At 41.3% G+C, this 23,153-nt stretch overlaps 1 protein-coding gene across 1 annotated transcript in view; it reads left to right on the top strand.

Annotated features, from left to right (window-relative positions):
- The window catches only part of LOC124804758 (myogenesis-regulating glycosidase), a 237,950-nt gene extending 215,632 nt beyond the window's left edge, over nucleotides 1-22,318 (top strand). The window contains exons 10-11 of the mRNA XM_047265066.1: nucleotides 5,269-5,580; nucleotides 20,615-22,318. Coding sequence (XP_047121022.1) covers nucleotides 5,269-5,580; nucleotides 20,615-20,932 — 630 coding nt within the window. The 3' untranslated portion in view covers nucleotides 20,933-22,318. The remainder of the gene's footprint in view (nucleotides 1-5,268; nucleotides 5,581-20,614) is intronic.
- The last annotated feature ends 835 nt before the right edge of the window (nucleotides 22,319-23,153 follow it).

Below are 23,153 nucleotides of genomic sequence, written 5' to 3' on the forward strand. Positions count from 1 at the left end.
TAAGGATAAGGATTGGAAATGAAATGTCAGAAGGAAGCAGCACTGGACGAGGTGTTAGACAACGTTGTTGCCTTTCCCCACTGTTGTTGAGGAGATTATTGCGAAAGGCTTAGATGGGAAAAGAGGAATATGTATTGGTGGAAAGAGAATAGAATGTATAAGATTTACTGATGACATGGTATTAGTGGCAGAAAGTGAGCGGACAGTGAATAACATGCTCAAAGATCTGAATGAAGCTTGTGTGGAATATGGGATGCAAATAAACACAGCAAAAACAAAGAGTATGGTCATCAGTACAAGACGCAGACTGCCGAATATTAAAATAGGACAATCTAGCATTAGCCAAGTAAGTGCATTTAAATATCTCGGAAGCACAATAACTGAAGACTTGAGATGTCACCAGGAGGTGAAAACTAAAATTGCCATAGCGAAGGAGGCATTCAACAGAAAGAGGAGACTCGTATGCGGCAAATTAGATGAAGGCCTGAGGAAAAGGCTTGGCAAATGTTTTGTCTGGTGTGTCGCACTATATGGGGCAGAAACATGGACGCTGAGACGAGAGGATGAAAAAAGGTTACAGGCATTTGAGATGTGGATGTGGAGGAGAATGGAAAGAATTAGCTGGATGGAAAGAATGAGTAATGACAGAGTATTGGAAAGGTTTGGTGAGAGATGTCTGCTGAAGGTTGTAAGAGAAAGGAAAAAGAACTGGTTGGGACATTCATCGACAAGGGAGTGCTTGCTAGCAGATGCTTTGGAAGGATTGGTTTGTGGGAGAAGACTGAGAGGAAGAAGGAGATACAAGATGATAGACGACATAAAGTGGAAAGGAAATTATGCAGATCTGAAAAGGATGGCAAAAGACCCGGCAGCCTGGGGAACTGCCATGTGAAAACCTGCCTTTTGGTAGAACACTGATGATGATGGTAGATGGAAATGTGTTTCATCCGTCCACAGAATAGAATGTTCCATAGACATTCATTGTCCACTTCCACGCGAGCATGAAATTCCAGGAAGGTCGGCAGGAAACAACTCCTGAACGTGGGTGATTTTGTATTTTCGTAGGATTTTATGCACCGTGCTAACAGGCAGGTCCAATGTTCGAGCAATTCCCCGTGCACTGCCTGTTTGCACACCACCGCCCGACTCTTCCTGCGATGTTCTGGTCATATCTTCGACAGACTTTGTATCAACTGCTTTCCTCCCTCTCCCGTTTTACACTTCAAAAGAACTTGTCGTTTCGAATTTTGTAATCATTTTCACCAGACCCTTAGTAGACGTTGGAGCAATGCACTTTTTCATACCTTGAGCGTCCAGAACTTCTGCACAGTTACCGTCCTTGTAAAAGAGCCTTACCACATCGTACGATCCTTCACACAGTGAAGTTGGGGATATCGGACACAAACTGAGGAACAGCCATGTGGCACATGCCTGTTGGTGTGCATTTCTGACGCTTACAGCACCATCTATTGATCAAATTTTCGTTACATTGTTTTTGCTCCATGACGTTTCCCCCTGCGTCAATAATATGCTGTTCAAATTTCACGTCATTCTGAGCCGTGGTTCTCTTTTTACAGCGTTACGAAACTGGAACTTTAATTATGGTCACCCTATACAGTCAGCATAATTTCAGTTTGTTTGCAGTTTAAGTAACGTAATAACTCAAAACAAGAAAAAGGAAAAAAATTACCGCAGAAGGACTCGGCCTTTCAGTACCGTTCAGAGGCCGCTGCGCTAACCGCCGCCCGCAATTTACGTTAACACAAAGGGCTCATGTCTCGCGCGAACCACGCTAGATATGCTATTTTTTCTAAACACTTGGCCATCTGGAGTCCCTTACACTTCTATCGCTTTCATTTCTGGCCAAGCTCCGCATATTCCGTAAATCTGGATGAAATCAGTCACCTCGCCGAGTGTCAACTTAGTTTGCGGGGACGGTAAAGGGCCCTACACTCGCACCGACCGAACGACCATCATATCGGACTTGTGTAGGCGTTTTGGCCAGCCGACCGACTGTCGCGTCTTTCTTCATCCGATAAACTGTGCTCTGTGTAGCGTTGTCGTCCCAACTGCCCTACAAAAGTTCGTCTGTTGCCACTGCGCATGGGATTAAATAGTGCAGATGCCCGTCTACCTTTCGTATTTCGATATTTAAGTTTTAGTTCCGATATTTAACGGAAACCAAAACTAAAAACCGAAATACAGATAGATTAAATCTTAAATTTCATTTCCGATATGGCTCAGAAATCAAGCCTAGAAACGGAAATATAGATAGTCGACGGATTTTTATTCAGGAATTAATAAATTGGCGACATTGTTACAAGTGTTAACAAAATACAGCAGATATCCAAGCCTTCCGCGATGAATAGCGAAGTGTAGGACTTTTCTTTTTACATTTCTCACAGTTGCTAAATGCTTCATTTCTAATGCATCTGTTGTATTTACTAGATAATGGGCACCACCACCATTTGTAGTCCTCTAATTTGAAATGAACTTGCTAAACTTTCAGGGGACATCTTGTACTCTACATACATACAGAAATTAATAACTTTTACATGAATATCTTTTCTTCTATTTACTTTGCTTTTTTAGGATGTATTTCCCAGGCAACTATAAAACACGTTGCAGGTAACATTTTATATTATAATTATGAATATACAATTACACTTTACTTGTGTTCCTCAGAGCTTCTGCCAGTGGCTAGAGACTGTAATGTCGCTAACAGCCTCTCCTCGCAGCTTGCAGCCTTTCATTACTGCACCGTATTCCTGTTTGTTGAGAATGTGCTGACGATGTTCAGCAGCTGTTGAATTACGAAACCACCTCCATAAGTAACAGAGCATCAGTGAGTTAATTTCTTTCTTTGCGTTAGCCATTTCTTTATCCACAGCCTTCTTTCGGCTTTTATTGGCCTTGTTACCTTTAAAACAGCCTAGACAAATCGCAGTTTTTTGTTATTGTATAAAACAAAGCAGCATCTCATTGAAAATAATCTCATAGATTTGTTATAGTACGATAAAAAATTATTTGATAGTTGACGCCTGTCGCTTGCCGCTACGGTATTGCCACATCGGCTGCTCGCTACTTCTCAGTTATAGGTGACACACACATATGATGCGGATCACTTCACAGATGTTGTTAATGTATGACGCGGAGCGATGTTGGAAGCGACCGCCGCGAGGCACCACACAAATGGCAAATGCGCAGTCAACAGCTTACTTTAAGTGGCCAAAGGCTACGGTAGACGACGCGTTTTGTAGCCCAGAATTTAAACTCATGTACCAAGCTAACCACAACCATGTTACGTGCAGTGCATCCAACAGAACGGCGGTCGAAAATCTGTGGCAGAATTGAAATCACGATCTCTTTGTTCACAGCGATTAAAGCTAACCTCTAGGGGGAAACTTAAGACAGAAAAAATTTCAGTTTCAGCCTTGAAAGCTAACTGTAATTGCTCGCTGTCATTGGTTACCTGTAACCATCCTCACGCTGGCTACACGAGCTGCCATGTTACCAAGGATGAGCAGTCCTCGCTGGCATTTGGTCGCATATTATACGCAACACACAGATTCCAAATTAAAAAAAGATTGATAGGAAGAAAAAATAAGTACAAATAAAAAAGTCAATACGGCGATGAAAATGACGCAGCGCGATATTATAAATAAAACATTGCATTTAAACTAATTAACTGAATAAAAATAATGATCAAATTTCTTTGTTTAGATTTAGAAACAAAAAAATTCGTTACATGTGATGATATTCGAGCTGACGAAGTACACTTCGGGTGCATCCGTTAACCATTACGCTATGACACAACACTCGTTTAAGAAGCGATAACCTAGTCGCATCAATGAATTACAGTCTTAAAAAACTCAGGTTCACACAATGTCGTGCGAAGCTTATTTAATGTAAGCCAACCGCTGTGCTTGTAACCGTTAATGTGACAATGAATCGCTTCGTGTGTGGAAGTAGCCAGTAGTGTTTGGTTAGTGCTGCGTATTAAATGTGTGTATTTCATTAGCTTCGTTGTGTGTGTGTGTGTGTGTGTGTGTGTGTGTGTGTGTGTGTGTGTGTGCTGGTTTTGCTGTTGTCATTATGTGTGCTGAAACATAAAATAAAACGTGGCAGACCTGTGATTGGGAATCCAGAAATATCAAGAAAGAATATCAGACAAGGAATTGGAAGTGAAATGACCAATTGTTCTGGCAGTCTGGGAACAGTGGATGGTTCTGGCGTGCATTGAGCGCTTTGAAGGAAGGAAACCAGCTCTAATGCGTGAAGTGTCAACTATCAAGTACATCTACATCTACGTGATTACTCCGCTATTCAAAATAAAGTGCCTGGCAGAGGGTTCAGTGAACCACCTTCGAGCTGTCTCTCTACCGTTCCACCGGCCGGAGTGGCCGAGCGGTTCTAGGCGCTACAGTCGGGAACCGCGTCACCGCTACGGTCGCAGGTTCGAATCCTGCCTCGGCCATGGATATGTGTGATGTCCTTAGGTTAGTTAGGTTTAAGTAGTTCTAAGTTCCAGGGGACTGATAACCTCAGCTGTTAAGTCCCATAGTGCTCGGAGCCATTTGAACCACTTTGAAAAAGGCCTTTGTGTTAATGATTTCCACACCAATTCACATATCATGTCTGTGGCACTACCTTTCCTATTTCGCGACAACACTAAACGAGCTGCCCTTCTTTGAACTTTTTCGATGTCATCCATCAGTCTCACCTGATGCGGATGCCACAACGCACAGCAATACTCCAGAATAGGGTGGACAAGCGTGGTGTAAGAATTCTCATTAGTAGACCTGTTGCAAGTTCTAAGTGTTCTGCCAATGAATCGCAGCCTTCGGTTTGCTCTACCCACAACATTATCTATGTGGTCATTCCAATTTAGGTTATTTGTAATTGTAATTCCTAAGTATTTAGTTGAATTTACAGCCTTCAGATTTGTGTGACTTATCGCGTAATCGAAATTTAGCAGATTTCTTTTAGTACTCATGTGAATAACTTCACACTTTTCTTTATTCAGGGTCAGTTGCCACTTTTCGCACCATGCAGATATCTGATCTAAATCATTTTGCAATTCGTTTTGCGCATTTTAATAGAACTGTATAAATAACTCGCTGTGAGCGATACGAATGGGGCGGCGCTGTATTCGCTGAGTTCAGTCAGTCACAACGTGTGTAGGCTGCCACGAGATCGATCGGTCAATCGACCGATAAAACTGGTGCTTGTGAGCGAGCCGTGTGACAAGTGAAACACGGGACGCAGGTGCGGCGGCCGCGGGCGCCGGTGTTCGTGTCGCTGCCGCTGGCCGCAGGCACGTGGGCGGCGCTGCAGTCGGTGATCCCGGCCATGCTGGCGTACGGCGTGGCGGGCTACCCGCTGGTGATGCCGGGGGCGGCGGGCGGAGACCTGCAGGCAGAGGGCGCGGACGGCGGCGAGCCGGACCGCGAGCTGTACGCCCGCTGGCTGCAGCTGGTGCACTTCCTGCCCGTGGTGCGCTACCGCCTGCTGCCCAGCGCCTACGACGAGCAGCTCGTCGACGTCGCCAAGGAGCTGACCGCACTGCGCGCCAAGACGGTCAGTGTTTGTACTAAGTCGCCAATTCGAGAGAGGTCGTGCTGCCCTCTCTCCCATCCCACAAACAACACTTTTTTTTAAGAGAGTCGTGTTACCAACTTAACCTGCTGGTACAGTACTTTATTTATACAACCAGCTTCTGTCATCTGACCATTATCAGGTTCTCACACAGAACTACGAGGGTCACTCCAAAAGAAATGCACACTATTTTTGTAAAAATACAGTTTTCATTCTGCATGTGTGAAAGTATTACTGTGTGTAGAAACATCCTTCCCGCTTGTTTTCAAACTTAGTTCAACCTGTTCCCGTGAGTGGCGCCTTCACAGCATGTCTTCAAAATGGCTGCTACACTTGACATTCGTCAGAAGCAACGTGCTGTCATAGAATTCCTGTGCTGTGAAAACGAGACAGTGGGAAACATCCACAAGAGGTTTAAAAAAGTGTACGGAGATGCTGCTGTCGATCGCAGTAAAGCTAGTCAGTGGGCAAGCAGGTTACGTGATGAAAGCGGGCACAGCAATATTGAGGATTGTCCTCGCAGCGGCAGGCCTCGTACTGCACACACTCCAGGCAATGTGCAGAGAGTTAACGAACTGGTGACTGCTGACAGACGCATCACAGTGAACGAATTGTCACGCTACGTTGGGATAGGGGAAGAAAGCGTTTGCAGAATACTAAAAGTGTCGGCGTTAAAAAACGTTTGTGCCAGGTGGAATCCCAGGATGTTGACAGTGGTTCACAAAGAAACAAGAAAAACGGTATGCAGCGAACTTTTGGAACAGTACGAGAATGGTGGAGATGAATTTCTTGGAAGAATTGTTACAGGTGATGAAACATGGCTCCATCGTTTTATACCAGAGACGAAGAGGCAATCAATGGAGAGGCATCATGCAAATTCGCCCAATTAAAAATTCAATTCAAAACCACACCTTCTGCTGGAAAAGTTATGGCTACAGTTTTTTTCGTTTTCGAAAGACTTTTGCTTGTGGACATCATGCCAAGTGGAACCACCATAAATTATGATGCATATGTGACGACACTGAAGAAACTTTAAGCTCGACTGAGTCGTGTTCGACCACATCGGCAAAAGCAGGATGTTTTACTGTTGCACGACAATGCACGGCCACATGTCAGTCAAAAAACCATGGAAGCGATCACAAAACTCGGATGGACAACACTGAAACACCCGCCTTACAGTCCTGACCTGGCCCCATGCAACTATCATATCTTTGGGAAGCTGAAAGACTCTCTTCGTGGAACAAGGTTTGAAGATAATGACTCCCTTGTGCACGCTGCCAAACAGTGGCGCCAACAGGTTGGTCCACAATTTTACCGTGCGGGTATACAGGCGCTGGTTCCAAGATGGCGTAACGCAGTTGAGAGGGATGGAAATTATTTGGAGAAATGGAAATATTGTTCCTAAAGGATGTATCTACACACTGTAAAACTTTCAAACATGTAGATTAAAACATGGATTTAAAAAAATAGTGTGCATTTCCTTTGGAGTGACCTTTGTATTAGGCGAAATACACTGAAGCGCCAAAGAAACTGGTATAGGCATGCGTATTCAAATTCAGTGATATGTAAACAGACAGAATACGGCGCTGCGGTCGGCAACGCTTATATAAGACAACAAGTGTCTGGTGCAGTTGTCAGATAGGTTACTGCTGCTACAATAGCAGGTTGTCAAGATTTAAGTGAGTTTGAACGTGGCGCACGAGCTGTGGGACACAGCATCTCCGAAGTAGCGATTAAGTGGCAATTTTCCCGTATGACCAATTCACGAGTGTACCGTGAATATCAAGGATTCGGTAAAACATCAAATCTTCGACATAGCTGTGCCCGGAAAAACATCCTGCAAGGTTGGGACCAACGACGACTGAACAGAATCGTTCAACGTGACAGAAGTGTAACCCTTCCACAAATTGCTGCAGATTTAAATTCTGGGCCACCAACAAGCGTGGCGTGTGAACCATTCAACGATGCATCATCGGTATGGGCATACAGAGCTGAAGGCCCACTCATGTACCCTTGATGACTGCAAGACAAAATTTTATGCCTCGCCTGGGCCCTGTCAACACCAAAACTGGACTGTTGATGACTGGAAACATGTTGCCTGGTCGGACGAGTCTCATTTCAAATTGTATCAAGCATATGGACGTGTATTGATATGGAGACAACCTCATGAACCCATGGACCCTGCGTGTCAGCAGGGGACTGTTCAAGCTGGTGGAGACTCTGTAAAGATGTGGGTCGTGTATACTGCAGGACAAACATGACCCTGACAGGTGACATGTACGTAAGCGTCCTGTCTGATCACTTTCATCCAAGCATGTGCATTGTACATTACGACGGAATTGGATAATTCCAGCACGACAATACGACAACCCACACATACAGAATTACTGCAGAGTGACTTCAGGAACGCTCTTCTGAGTTTAAACACTTTCGCTGGCCACCAAACTTCCCAGGCATGAATATTATTGAGGATATCTGGGATGCTTTGCGAAGTGCTGTTCGGAAGAGATCTCCACCTGCTCATACTCTTGCGGATTTATGGACAGCCAGCAGGATTCATGGTGTCAATTCCCTCCAGCATTACTTCAAACATTAGTCGAGTCCATGCGACGTCGTGTTGCAGCACTTCTCTGTGCTCGCAGGGGCCCTACACGATATTAGGCCGGTGTACCAGTTTCTTTAGCTCTTCAGTGTATAAAATAGTTATTGTCAGGTGTAAAACCATGAATAATAGACAGTTATCACAGTGTAATATCAGTGTAAATGTGTGGCGTGAATCTGTTCAGTGTTAACACTGATGTGACAACAATCATGGGTTAGCAATATGCACATATACAGATGACAGTAATATCACGTAAACAAGGTGTAAAAGGGCAGTTGTAGGCGCTAGAGTCTGGAAACGCGCGACTGCTACGGTCGCAGGTTCGAATCCTGCCTCGGGCATGGATGTGTGTGATGTCCTTAGGTTAGTTAGGTTTAAGTAGTTCTGAGTTCTAGGGGACTGATGACCTCAGAAGTTAAGTCCCATAGTGCTCAGAGCCATTTGAGCCATTTGTAAAAGTGCACCGCATTGGTGGAGCTGTTACTTCTACTCAGGTTATTCAGGTGAAAAGGTGTCCGTCATGACTGGAATTAACAGACTTCGAACGCAGAATGGTAGTTTGTGCTAGACACATGGGACATTACATTTCAGAAATCATTAGGGAATTCAATATTCCGATCTACAGCATCAAGTGTGTGCCGAGAATACCAGATTTCGGGCATTGCCTCTTACCACAGACTACACAGTGGCTTACGGCCTTCACTTAACGACCGAGAGCAGCGGTGTTTGCGTAGAGTTGTCAGTGCTAACAGACAAGCAACATTGCATGAAATCACCGCAGCAATCAATGTGGGACGACGACGAATGCATCCTTTAGAACAATGTGGCGAATTCTGATGTTAATGGGCTATGGCAGCAGGCGACAGATGTGAGTACCTTTGCTAACAGCACGACATCGCCTGCAGCGTCTCTTCTAGGCTTGTGACCATATCAGTTGGATCCTAGACGAATGGAACAACGTGGCCCGGCCAGATGAGTCCTCATTTCAGTTGCTAAGAGCCAATGGAGGGGATAGAGTGTCCACAGGCACTACAAAACCAAGGACCTAAGTTGTCAACGAGGTACGGTGCAAGCTGGTGGTGGCTCCATAATGGTGTACGCTGTGTTTACATGCAATGGACTCAGTCTTCTGGTCCAACTAATTAAACACTGACTGGAAATGGTTAACTTCGGTAGCTTGGAGACCATTTGCAGCCATTTACGGACTGTGTTCCCAAACAACGATGTCATGTCACTGTGCCAGAAATGTTCGCAACTGGTTTAAAGAAAATTCTGGACAATTCGAGCAAATGATCTAGCCACCAGGATCGCCTGACACGGCTCCCGTCGGATATTTATGGGATGTAATTGAGAGGTCAGTTCGTGCACAACATACTGCCATGTCGAGTTGCTGCGTTATGCCAGGAAGGAGGAGGCTCGACACGGCGTTTGGAGGTGTCCCATGACTTTCGCCACCTCAGTGTAGTTTTAACAGGACTAAGTACACTCCATAACACAGTTTTTATACATGGTGATCCATTGATAGTGACCGGCCAAATATCTCACGAAATAAGCATCAAACGAAAAAACTACGAGTACAAAGAACGAAACTCATCTAGCTTGAAGGGGGAATCCAGATGGCGCTATGGTTGGCCCGCTAGATGGCGCTGCCATAGGTCAAACGGATATCAGCTGCGTTTTTCTAAATAGGAACCCCCATTTTTATTACATAATTGTGTAGTACGTAAAGAAATATGAATGTTTGAGCTGGACCACTTTTTTCGCTTTGTGACAGATGGTGCTGTAATAGTCACAAACGTATAAGTGCGTGGTATCACGTAACATTCCGCCAGTGCGGACGGTATTTGCTTCGTGATACATTACCCGTGTTAAAATGGACCGTTTACCAATTGCGGAAAAGGTCGATTTCGTGTTGATGTATGGCTATTGTGATCAAAATGCTCAACGGGCGTCTGCTATGTATGCTGCTCGGTATCCCGGACGACATCATCCAAGTGTCCGCACCGTTCGCCGGATACTTACGTTATTTAAGGAAACACGAAGTGTTCAGCCACATGCGAAAAGTCAATCACGACCTGCAACAAATGATGATGCCCAAGTATGTGTTTAGCTGCTGTCGCGGCTGATCCGCACATTAATAGTAGACAAATAGGAATCTCAAAAACGTCGGTGTTGAGAATGCTACATCAACGTCGATTGCACCCATACCATATTTCTATGCACCACGAATTGCGTGGCGACGACTCTGAACGTCGTGTACAGTTCTGCCACTGGGCACAAGAGAAATTACAGGACAATGACAGATTTTTTGCACGCGTTCTATTTAGCGACGAACTGTCATTCACCAACAGCGGTAACGTAAACCGGCATAATGTGCCCTATTGGGCAACGGAAGATCCACGATGGCTGCGAAAAGTGGAACATCAGCGACCTTGGCGGGTTAATGTATGGTGCGGCATTATGAGAGGAAGGATAACTGGCCCCCATTTTATCGATGGCAATCTAACTGGTGCAATGTATGCTGATTTCCTACGCAATGTCCTACCGATGTTAGTACAAGATGTTTCACTGCATGACAGAATGGCGATGTACTTCCAATATGATGGATGTCCGGCAGATAGCTCGCGTGCGGTTGAAGCGGTATTGAATAGCATATTTCATGACAGGTGGATTCGTCGTCGAAGCATGGCATGCACGTTCACCGGATCAAACGTCCCCGGATTTCTTTCTGTGGGGAAAGTTGAAGGATATTTGCCCTCGTGATCCACCGACAACGCCCTGACAACATGCGTCAGCGCATTGTCAATGCATGTGCGAACATTACGGAAGGCGAACTACTCGCTGTTGAGAGGAATGTCGTTACACGTATTGGCAAATGCATTGAGGTTTAAGGGACATCATTTGGAGCATTTTTTGCATTAATGTGATATTTACAGGCAATCTCGCTGTAACAGCATGCGCTCTCAGAAATGATAAGGTCACAAAGGTACATGCATCACATAGGAACAACCGAAATAAAATGTTCAAACGTACCTGCGTTCAGTATTTTTATTTAAAAAACCTACCTGTTACCCACTGTTGATCTAAAATTGTGACCCATATGTTTGTGACTATTTCAGCGCCATCTATCACGAAGCGAAAAAAGTGGTCCAACTAAAACATTCATATTTCTTTACGTACTTCACAAATATGTAATAAAAATGGGGTTGCTATTAAAAAAAAAAACGCAGTTGATATCCGTTTGACCTATGGCAGCGCCATCTAGCGGGCCAACCATAGCGCCATCTGGTTTTCGCCTTCAAGCTAGACACGTTTCGTTTGACGCTTATTTCGTGAGATATTTGGCCCGGCCACGATCAATGGACCACCCTGGAGATTGACGACATAATTTATCTTGCGATATGATAGCAGTGTATTATTCAAGTTTTATCACATGACGATTACGATTTTATGTTTCGCCTAACACAGTACTGTGAATACTTTTATGTGAGAACCTGATTACAGTCAAACGACTGAAACTGGTTTTATAAGTAAAGTACTTTACCAGCAGCTCAAGACGATAATAAGAAAATTTTCAAATGTATGAGAGCTGTGAGACACCCTCTCCTAAAAATGTATTGGAACCTTTTTTTATTTATCTTCATATGAACTATCCAGGATCATGTAACGACAGTCCTTTGTCGTTTGCTATTTTTCCAGTACTTCTCCTCACGGTAACGTTTCCTTTCTTTCGTCCATGTTGTTCCTGATTTCTTATTTATTCTGCCCAGAAAGTCATCTAAATTTAGTATTTTACTGTCGGTTTATGTAGGTACGATATGCAGCCAGTCCTTTTTTATGGGTTCGTACCTCGATCGGTAAAAATGGAACCCTTATGGGATGTAGGTATGATATGCAGCCAGTCTCTTTTTATGGTTCCGTACCTCGATCGGTAAAAATGGAACCCTTATGGGATCACTTTGTTGTACGTCTATCGGTCTGTTTGTGTGTCCGACTTTTCCGCACAACCATTTTTCTCAGGAACGGGTGGATGTATCAAGTGGAAATTTGTCACATATTAGGGTCTATTGTTCCTTGGCGATGTAAAAAAGTGGTTGTTCTAGGTCAATGCAATCAAAAGATACGGCCATTTATGTCACATACTCGTATTTTGATACTCGCAACCTCGCTCACCAAAACATATAGGGTACTTCCCGTCCACCTCCAATCAAGAAATTTGGCAGGAACCAAGGTAACACAGTATTAACAAGGAAAAAATATCCTAAAACTGTTAATTTATAATTATATCATACGAAAAAAATATTTATTTTGTGACTTGTTGTTCGCTTTCAAGCTTGAAATTGAAACATTCTCGGAAGTCTTTTAATCCCTTGGGTCGGTATCTTGCCAGTATCAACGTAGATAAGAGTCAAAAACTGTCGAGACCCTCGATTCTCGGAACGGATCGACTGTCTATAAACATAAATAAGTTTGTACGGAATCCTAAGAGCACGAAACCTATTCGAAACCGGCCAATTTCTGAATTTAATACCATTTATTTTACGATTAAGTAATTTTTTAGGCACTGCAGGACCGTCGTCGGATTACGGTATTACAGGAACATTATTTTCTAGACCAAATGCAGTTTGACGCTAAGGTTGTTGCGCTGGCGAAAATATCGGAAATTTAGGCTTAAGTTAACAAAATGTTTACGAAAAAGGTTTTATGGTAAATGGACATCGAACGTATATACAACAAGTTTGCGGATGCTAGTCATTCCATTTAGCCGCATTGTTATCTTTGACAAGAGATGCATTATATCATAGAATAACATATTTACAAGAATTGAAATAGACTCAAGGGCGCCCATATGATGGTTTGCGGGGGGTGGGGTCCTAGACGTGGGTGCATGAAACATTTTTAAGATCTTTGAATGCGAATGGCGTCATAAAAGAACTCCAGTTCTGACCCTGTTAAAAATATGTGTAATATCAACTTTTATTATTTCTTCTCCCTGAGAGCTGGGATGTGTACATGAATTGAACTTTTGTCTGTAGAAATATGGCAATATACTACTACTACAACTAATAATAATAATAATAATAATTGAGAATAAAGGTAACAGTAAACTAACAGAGTGAATTGTTACGAAGTGTGAAACAATTAAAAGCATGGTACCATACTTCCCTCTGATTATGAGCCTACAGTGGCTCAAAAACTAGTTAATGGTACAATAAATCATATTTAATTGAAAAATCAACTATGTGTATGCCATGCCTACATAAACTGCTAAGTCAAGTCAAAGTTGCATACGGATATAATAAATTAGTATTTTATTCTTAAAAGAGCTTCTTTCTGGTATTTGTAAGTCTTTGATGTTGTTTCTTTTTAGTTCTTTGACACATACTGTCTTTTCCATTCCTTCAATTACCTTGTATTACAGGGACACACCAATTTGGCACTATAGTCATGCTGACCTGGTGCCATGTGATATCCAATTTTCTGTGCACAACTGGAAAACCTCCAGCAACATGACCCCACGCTTTAATATATCTCCATTGAGTAGTTAATGTTTGGTACATCACTTTATCTAGCTCGTTCTTAAATTTTGGGGACAGTGTGTTATAACTAGAAATAATATTCACATTTAGATTACAAATTTCTGCTTGTGAAGGCACAGATGATGAAAATATCCAGAGTGCCTATGAAGCATTAGCTGGGCAGCCAAGTGTTGTGGATAAACTGAACAAAATGTGTTGGGTAGAGGGAGAGAGTGAACCTGAGGAGATCAAGGAACCCCTTTACCATGCATGGCATGTTTTTCTTTTTATAATTACACTTTATAGTTAATCATTCTCTAAAATTTTGCCAGTTTTTGTCAACAATGAGAAGTTGTCAACTCAGTAAAATACTTATAACTGTATGAAATTGCAAGCTGTACATATCATCTCTAATCAAAGAGAAGTATAGTCTTGAGGTGACATTTCAAATAGTGTTACCATATGTAAAATTTTTAAAGTAGGGTGTTTATTAATGAAAAGGAGAATAATTTTTGAAAAGGAAAGAACACTCAGAAAGGTATTTACTGAGTGAAATGTCATAAGCACCTCTACAACTTGAACTTTCTTCTAAACAGGCGAACTGTTTTCTGCAAACAATGACATTGTTCTTTCCACTGCTCAAATTTCTCTCAAGATCCCCAGACCTTTTGTTTCCAATAATCGTAAAAGCTGTTACACATTTTACATTTTGCCTAACTGTCACAACACCCTTCTTTAAAATAAGGATATTTTTGCTTTTGTTAACCTGAAATTTACGCTTCCTCTTCTTATGCGTGTTACAAACACTACCCAGTGGTTCTTTCACTGGCCCCTGCCAATGAGCTAACTCCAAGTTTTTCTCAAGAAATTAGTATCACAGAAAATAATAGCCAGTAGAAAGAAACATGACAGTGATATTTTTTCTTACTCACACCACAGTCTAACTCCAACTTTCCAACCATGACCCAGATATTTGAGGTTAATACTGAACCACTTGGAACTATTTCTTTCACACTTCATGGGCTCATATAATACTATACTTGTTTCAAATTTAAAGGATTTTTCATTGTTAAATTACACTACCTGACAAAAAAGGTGAAGCACCAAGAAGGCATTGCTGGATGTCAATGTAACTTCTTACACATACACACCAATGGTTGATAAGTAAATGACTGTAATTGCAATTTTATGTGAAAGATGCACTATGTGATCAAAAGTATCTGGACACCTGGCTGAAAATGACTTACAAGTTCATGGCACCCTCCATCAGTAATGCTGGAATTCAATGTGGTGTTGGCCCACCCTTAGCCTTGATGACAGCTTCCACTCGCACAGGGTGGAAGGTTTCTTAGGGAATGATTGCCCATTCTTCAAACAGTGCTGCACTGAGGAGAGGTATCGATGTCAGTTAGTGAGGCCTGGCACGAAGTCGACATTCCAAAACATCCCAGAGGTGTTCTGTAGGGTTCTGGTCAGGACTCTGTGCAGACCAGTCCATTACACGCATGTTACTGTTGTGTACCCACTCCGCCACAGGCCATGCATTATGAACAGGTGCTCAGTCATGTTGAAAGATAGAGTCGCCATCCCCAAATTGCTCTTCAACAGTGGGAAGCAAGAGGGTGCTTAAAACATCAATGTAGGCCTGTGCTGTGATAGTGCCATGTGAAACAATAAGGGGTGCATGGCCCCTCCATGAAAACACGACCACACCATAACACCACTGCCTCTGAATTTTACTGTAGGCACTACACACACTGGCAGATGATACACACTGGCAGATGATATTCACCGGGCATTCACCATACCCACACCCTGCCATCTGATCACCAGATTGTGTACCGTGATTCATCACTCCACACAACATTTTTCCACTGTTCAATCATCCAATGTTTACGCTCCTAGGCGTCGTTTGGCATTTACCGGTGTGATATGTGGCTTATGAGAAGCTGCTCGAACAAGAAATCCAAGTTTTCTCACCTCCCACCGAACTGTCCTAATACTTGCAGTGGATCCTGTGTGATGGTCTGTATAGATGTCTGCCTATTACACATTACAACTTTCTTCAACTGTTGGCAGTCTCTGTCAGTCAACAGACGAGGTCGGCCTGTATGCTTTTGTGCTGTAGTATCCTTTCACATTTCCACTGGAAACAGTGGAGCTAGGTATGTTTAGGACTTGGGAAATCTCACGTACAGATGTATGACACAAGTGACACCCAGTCACCTGACCACATTCGAAGTCCACGAGTTCTGCGGAGCATCCCATTCTGCTCTCTCATGGTGTCTAATGACTAATGAGGTCGCTGATCTGAAGTAGGTGGCAGCACAATGCACCTAACATGAAAAACGTATGTTTTTGGGGGTGCCCGGATACTTTTGAACACATAATGTACAACTTCCATCAGAGTGCATTAGCTTTGTTGATGTTTAGTGTTGTTCCCCAGACTGGTAGAATATATAAGATATGTGAACAGCATCAGATGTTGAGTTTTCATATACTCATGTGAGACAGTGTTATCATCACCTGACAGAGTTTGAAAGGTGCCTTATTTGGGTCTCCATTTGGTAGGCTGCTTGAACCAAGCAATATTCAAATGGCATTCAGACATGACTTAGGACTGCATGATAATGTGATGGCAAGCATACTCATAGTCAAGGTTCCAGTTTACAAAGTCTGACCAGGGAGGATCACTATATTGAGTGCCAAGCATATCATAACCCATTCACATCTGTGCTTGCCATCTGAGAGCAAGTAATGTTCACCCTGGAACATTCTGTGTCATCCCAGACCTTTGGTCAGAGACTACTAGCAGTTGGACTAGGGAATTGCCGTCCCATGCAAAGATTGCCATTGACGTGACAACTCAAACCGCCACATTTGGAGTGGTAGCATAACCAGGAAGCATGGACTGCTGATGAATGGCACTGCGTTGTGTTCAGTGAAGGATTGTGATTCTGTACTATGCCAAATGACCACTGTCAGTAAGAAGGTGGTGACCTGGGGAGGTGCCCCATTCTTCAAATGATTTGAAGAGGCATAGTGGAATCACTCTTTGTGTCATGGTGTGGGGAGCCATTGGCTGTTTCCAACGCACAGCTGTTAGTGACTGAGGGAACTCTAACAGCACAATGGTATATCACGAATATGGTGCATCCTCATGCATTAGCTCTCATGTGACTGTATCATAGGGCCATTTTTCAGAAGACCTGTCATTGTCCACACATGATGCAAGTGTGGACAATGTTGAGATACTCCCATGGCCAGAAAGATCCACACATCTGTCCCAAGTAGAACATTCCTTGGATGAGCATGAATGTTATCTCTGACCCATTGCCAGTATCCAGGATATCAAGAATCAGAGAAAATACTTGTGGGCTAGCTTGTCTTATGGGAGGAAACAACAGCATTATGACACCCCTCCCAACCAAATTAGTGAATGCATCCAGGTCAGAGGGGGTGCAACACCATACTGATATGTTAGCTTATACTGCCAAGTTCTCTGTAAATTTGACTCAGTTTTGTAATCGCTACACTAAGATCACATACCCTCTCAGTCTATAAGGTTTCATTTTGTTTCCTCCCCCTCTTCTGGGCATTTCAGTTTTCTTTGTCAGGCCGCGCCATTAGAAATGTACACTTGGAACAAGGGAGAAATTAAATAAAAAATAAAATCATCCAAAACATTTTAAATGTTAGATTCATATAGAATAAAATTCAGACATTTGATGAGATATGCAAATGGCTGCTGGATACGACCAGCATACAAAAAAAGAGTACATGTCATCCTTTTGCTGGATGAGAGTAACTCTAGTTTCAATAAGTTTCCAGCTTCTCAATTTTCCCCTGAAAAGGTTATGTCATTAATAAATTTGTATGAACTGCAGGAAGACTTGAATATAACCAGCATTTGGTGAAATGTCTGACAGCTGACCTTCAACTTGTAATACATGTTGACAGACAGTATAACTTTGTCAGTCACTCCAAAGATAGTATCACAGTCTTAAGAGAAGTCTAAGTTTTATTGACAGATTGACAGACATTAATTGAAAAAAGTCAAAATGAGCGTAAGGAAGGATGTAGAGCAATTTAACTAAAAAAAAAAAACTCCACCCAAACAGGCCATGAAGGCCCAGTGTTACCAAATGTCTGCCATGCCATCCTCATCTCACAGGCATCACTGGATGTGGGTATGGAGGGGCATGTAAACACCACACCACTCTCTAGGCTGTTGTCAGTTTCTGTGACCAGAACACTACTTCTCAGTCAAGTAGCTCCTCATTTTGCCTCATGAGGGCTGAACGTGCCCTGCTTTGCAACAGCGCACAGCAGACAAGGACAATCTCCAATCTAAGTGTTGGCTAAGCCTGACAGCACTTAACTTTGGTGATCTGATGCAAATCAGTGTTCCCACTGCAGCAAGGCCAAGGACAATTTAACACCTGTGCATTATTAGGACAGGATCTTCCAACCTACTGTTGATTTGTATAGTCAGTATTTTGACAATGGGTTTGTTGGTAGAGTTGATTATGCATTAACACACCTTGTGAAGAACTTCCTCCATGGGACAGGAATGGAATAACTTGCAATATCTGCCAATGTGAACTGGACTGGGCATGCATGAGACCATTTGAAACTTTCAATGCATGCTCATTTAAATCTGCCTCATACTCTGGATGTTCTTAGTTAGTTAGTTATGTAGTGGAGATGCTGAGTCGCATAGGCACAATAAAAAGATTCACACACTCATAGCTTTCGGCCATTAAGCCTTTGTCAGCAGTAGACACACATACACACACACGCGCACACACACTCATGCAAACGCAACTTGCACACACGTCTGCAGTCTCAGAGAGCTACTTAATGGCCGAAAGCTATGAGTGTGTGACTCTTTTTATTGTGCCTATCGTGACTCAACAACTCTGCTATATGGTTAGTGGCAACTTTCTTTCTCTGGTATTGTTACATTCCATCCTGGATTTTCCATTGTTTGATTAGTTAGTCAGTTTCATGTTCCATGGATTATTTTGCATGTCAATGAGTCATTTTACATTCACATCACAAATTAATTTTTAAATATAGCTACATGCTGAACATATAGATGTGAGTTAGTAATTCCTATGCACCACCTTTTATGCATTGCAATAACAGAAGTTATTCTGTGGAATAGAAGGAATAATCACAGAGAAGCTTTTTCAGTTTGTTTTCAAATTTTACTTCGCTGTCTGGCAGACATTTTATATCACTAGGTAAGTGATAAAGACAACCTTATTGTGGAGTAATGAATGTCATATTGCTTTCTGGTATAGTAATTACATTCATCGTCGTTCCTTTTGAACTGCAGTGGATTCTTTACAATGAACTTCATGAGGGAATAAATATACTGTGAAGCAGTATTCAGAATGCCCAACTCTTTAAACAGTTGTCTGCAAGATGATCATGGATGAGTACCACATGTTATCTCACAGCATGTTTTTGACATAGAAAATTTTCTTTCTGAAAGGTGAGTTACTATAGAACATATTATATTATAGAATGAAAATATACAAAATGTGTCAACATGCTGATTTTTATCTCCCCAAGTTTTGCAGTGATTGAAAGTGGAACTATTTGAGAACTGTGTTGTTTTATGTGTTCCAAAATGTGCTTTTTCCAGTTTAAATTCTCATTAAAATGTACAACTACGAATTCTGGAGTTTGTCTTATTTGTTATTTACTCACCATGTGTTACACTTATCATTGTTGTAGTACCCCTAGATGTTCAGGACCGAATATGTTGTGTCCTTATAAAATTGAGTGTGAGACCATTGGAAGAAAACCAGTCAATGATCCTTTTAAGAACATTTTTTACCATTTTTTCTGTTTCTGTATGTATCCTTGGATTTATTACAATACTAGTGTCATCCACAAAAAGAACTAATTCTGCTTTTTATGTAGTAGATGAAAGATTCTTTACGTAATGAGGGACAGCGGTGGACCTCAGATTGAGCCCCTTTACTATATTAGCTGAATTACTAAGTACAACGTTCTGCATTGTTTTTGTTAGATTTGACATTATCCATTCATTGGCTATACTATCAGTTCCTTAAAATGCCCATTTATGTAGTAGAATATTGTGATTCACACAGTAAAATGTAGATAGGTCACAGAAAATATCTACCATCACTATTTTATTATTTAATGGTTGTAAAATTTGGTGAGTGGTCATGTAAATATATTCTCAGCGAGTAACTCTTCTGACACCAAATCTGTAATTTTCTGAGGATATTATTTTTTGAAAGGTAAGATACCATTCTAGAACACATCACCTTCTCAAAAATTGTGTAATGAGCTCAGCAATGAAATAGGTTGGTTGTTATTGACGTCTTTCACACCATCTTTCTCAAACAGGGGTTTGGCAGTGGCATATTTCAGTCTCTCTGAAAAAAATGCCTTCAGTTAGTGATCCATTACATATTTCTCATGAGACTGGGCTTATTATATTTTTCATGCTGAGGAGGGAAGCTACCAAATAGTGTAACAAGCTTGATCAGAAATGTCTTGACACTCTGTGGACATCATACCAAGGACAATTCACACATTTGAAAATGCACAGGGCAGAGCAATGTGTGTTGAATGTTATCAGGCAGAACACTTTGCTTTCATACATGTGCATTTTTGAACAGACTATGTTTATTTTATTTCATAGTGAAGTAATTTTTGCTTAGTTTTTTATTATTTATTCGTTCGTACTATTCTCTCTATGAATCTAACCCCATACACATTCACAGGTATGAAGATAAACTAATTTTTATTTTATTTTTTTATTTAAGCAGTTTAATTTGGTCTCTTTGTCCTTGGTTTGTTTTCCACAGTCTTCATCCCATTGCTCAGCATGTGATATTTCATCTTGTAGGTTACTCCAGTGTTGAAGAAGTTCACAGAAATGGCCCTGGTGTCAGGCCTACCAGTCATCCGACCTCTGTGGATGTTGGATCCAGCAGATCACACCTGTCATCGTGTGCTCGATCAGTTCTCTGTTGGTGATGAGATACTTGTAGCACCAGTACTGGAGCCTGGTGCTGTGCATCGAGAAGTCTACCTTCCTGCAGGTGTCTGGAGAGATGGAATTGATGGAAGCCTGCGCAAGGGCAGTCGCTGGCTGCACCATTACCATGTTAGCCCTGACCACATTGCCTACTTTATGAAGATGCCAGACAACACTCGGTTTTAATGTTCTCATATCATTTTACCATGATGATTGATGAAGAACTTCATAAAAATGGTCTCCTTGCTTGGAAGAGTACAAATGAATAAAAAGCATGATGTAAAAATATTACTCAAAATGTAATGAGAGGAGTTCTCAGACTGCTCAGAGTGATTTCATTTCTTTCACAAGTTAAGGGGAAGTATATCAAAAGCATGAAGTGCCTTCTATATGAATGCTCTAAACAGTTTTTGATAGTGTAACAATTTTGTCTGATGTCATGTTATTTGGTAGTGTTTTACATAGCATCTCAAGACTTCAAATGTTTGTTAGGAACTTAAAGCATTCCATATCATGTACCTGAAATGGTGGTGTGCTACTCAGGAATATGTGTGTCTTCAGCTCTCCTGTCTCCTAGATTATGTTGATATATGTAATTTTAAATATGTCTTTTGTAGAAAAATCCAGATCAAGAATATTAGTTATGCACGGGAGATGTCATCACCCCTCTTTTACAGAAACCAAGAAAATAAATGAGACAACAGAATCTCATGAACTGACATGAAGTGACATGAAGTTTTGTTGTTTAGCTCTCACTAGGCACTGGTTCAAATCTGAGAACAGATAATGGAAGATTCTTCTATGAAGCATGCAAAAACAATGTTTCTGCTAACAATTACAGTGACCACATTAAAAGTTCACTGTTAGGTTTCTACTTGGACTGTTGGTCTAGTTTTCATGAAACACTAATGAAGCAATTACATAATATTTTTACACTTTAAAGTCATTAGCATTTTTAAGAAGTTTTACTATAATGAGAGTGGCATTGTTTTTATTATGAACCAAGAGACTGGGACTGGAAAATACTTATGTGCTTGTTACATATCTGTGATAGTTGATGTTTCATTGGTGACATGAATTGTTTTCATAATTATTGTTACATATGATAAAATATAAATGCAAAAGACAACTACACAGAAAGTGTAGTTTCATATTTGCTATCAGAAGTCAGACAAGTGAGAAAGTTTGCTGTAGTGTTTAAACCTTCCATCAGATATATGCACAGAATATTTAAACTATAATACCCTGTTATTTTTAAATGCTAAACATTACTCAAAGTAAAATGACTTAGTGAAATAAGAACCTTGTAAGAGTTGTAACTGAAGAGTCTTATACTCCTCAGAAAATGAACTGTGAAAGTTAGCATATTCACAAATATATTTTTTTAAAAATTAGAGAAAATGTTCTAAAAGACACAGCAATTATACTACATGGATATGTTAATCATTTTGATGTAGCTTCAAGTTTTAATTTCATCTGTCACTGAAGAGTCTTAATTTTTGAACACTGTGACATAGTATTATAAATATATTGAAAGTCATAGGCAAATATATGACAATTTTGTTCCTCTAATTGTTTTATATTTTTTAATCCTTTTCTGTGAGGTGTAATACATACATTCATTTTTGTTAGGATTTTGAGTTGTTCCCAATTGTGAAGTGTAATTTGGAAAAAAAGAAAATGGAATCAGAAACTGTGAACAATGACTGGGAAAGACTGTCAAGAATTTCCCACAAAACCAGAATGATGATACCTTTTTAAGAAAGGAGTAGTCTCTAATTTGATTAGGTGCATACCTTTTTTTAAGAAAAGTAGAAAGCATAGAATTGTACTCACATTGCGTCAGTCATATTAGTACTTTTACTGCAAGGAGAATATAGTCTTTTAGTGAAATTTAAAGCATAGTTCCATGAAAATGCCATTGGGAACTTGATCGGCAGCATTTGAACTTTAGATAGGTTGTAGTGGGTCAGGGAGTGGCTATAGTTTCAGCAGTGTTGCTAAATGTTGAAAGATGCATATAAACGTAGTTATTCCACACAAAGCTGATATCTGGCCTTAATTAAACAGTAAAATCCAGTAATACGCATAAGAGAATGAGGTATGCGGTGTACAAGGGTTGTTGTTGTTGTTGTTGTTGTGGTCTTCAGTCCTGAGACTGGTTTGATGCAGCTCTCCATGCTAATCTATCCTGTGCAAGCTTCTTCATCTCCCAGTACCTGCTGCAGCCTACATCCTTCTGAATCTGCTTAGTGTATTCATCTCTTGGTGTCCCTCTACCATTTTTACCCTCCACACTGCCCTCCAATACTAAATTGGTGATCCCTTGACATCTCAGAACATGTCCTACCAACTGATCCCTTCTTCTGGTCTAGTTGTGCCACAAGCTCCTCTTCTCCCCAATTCT

This window comes from Schistocerca piceifrons, chromosome 7 (assembly GCF_021461385.2).
Source record: "Schistocerca piceifrons isolate TAMUIC-IGC-003096 chromosome 7, iqSchPice1.1, whole genome shotgun sequence".
NCBI lineage: Eukaryota > Metazoa > Arthropoda > Insecta > Orthoptera > Acrididae > Schistocerca > Schistocerca piceifrons.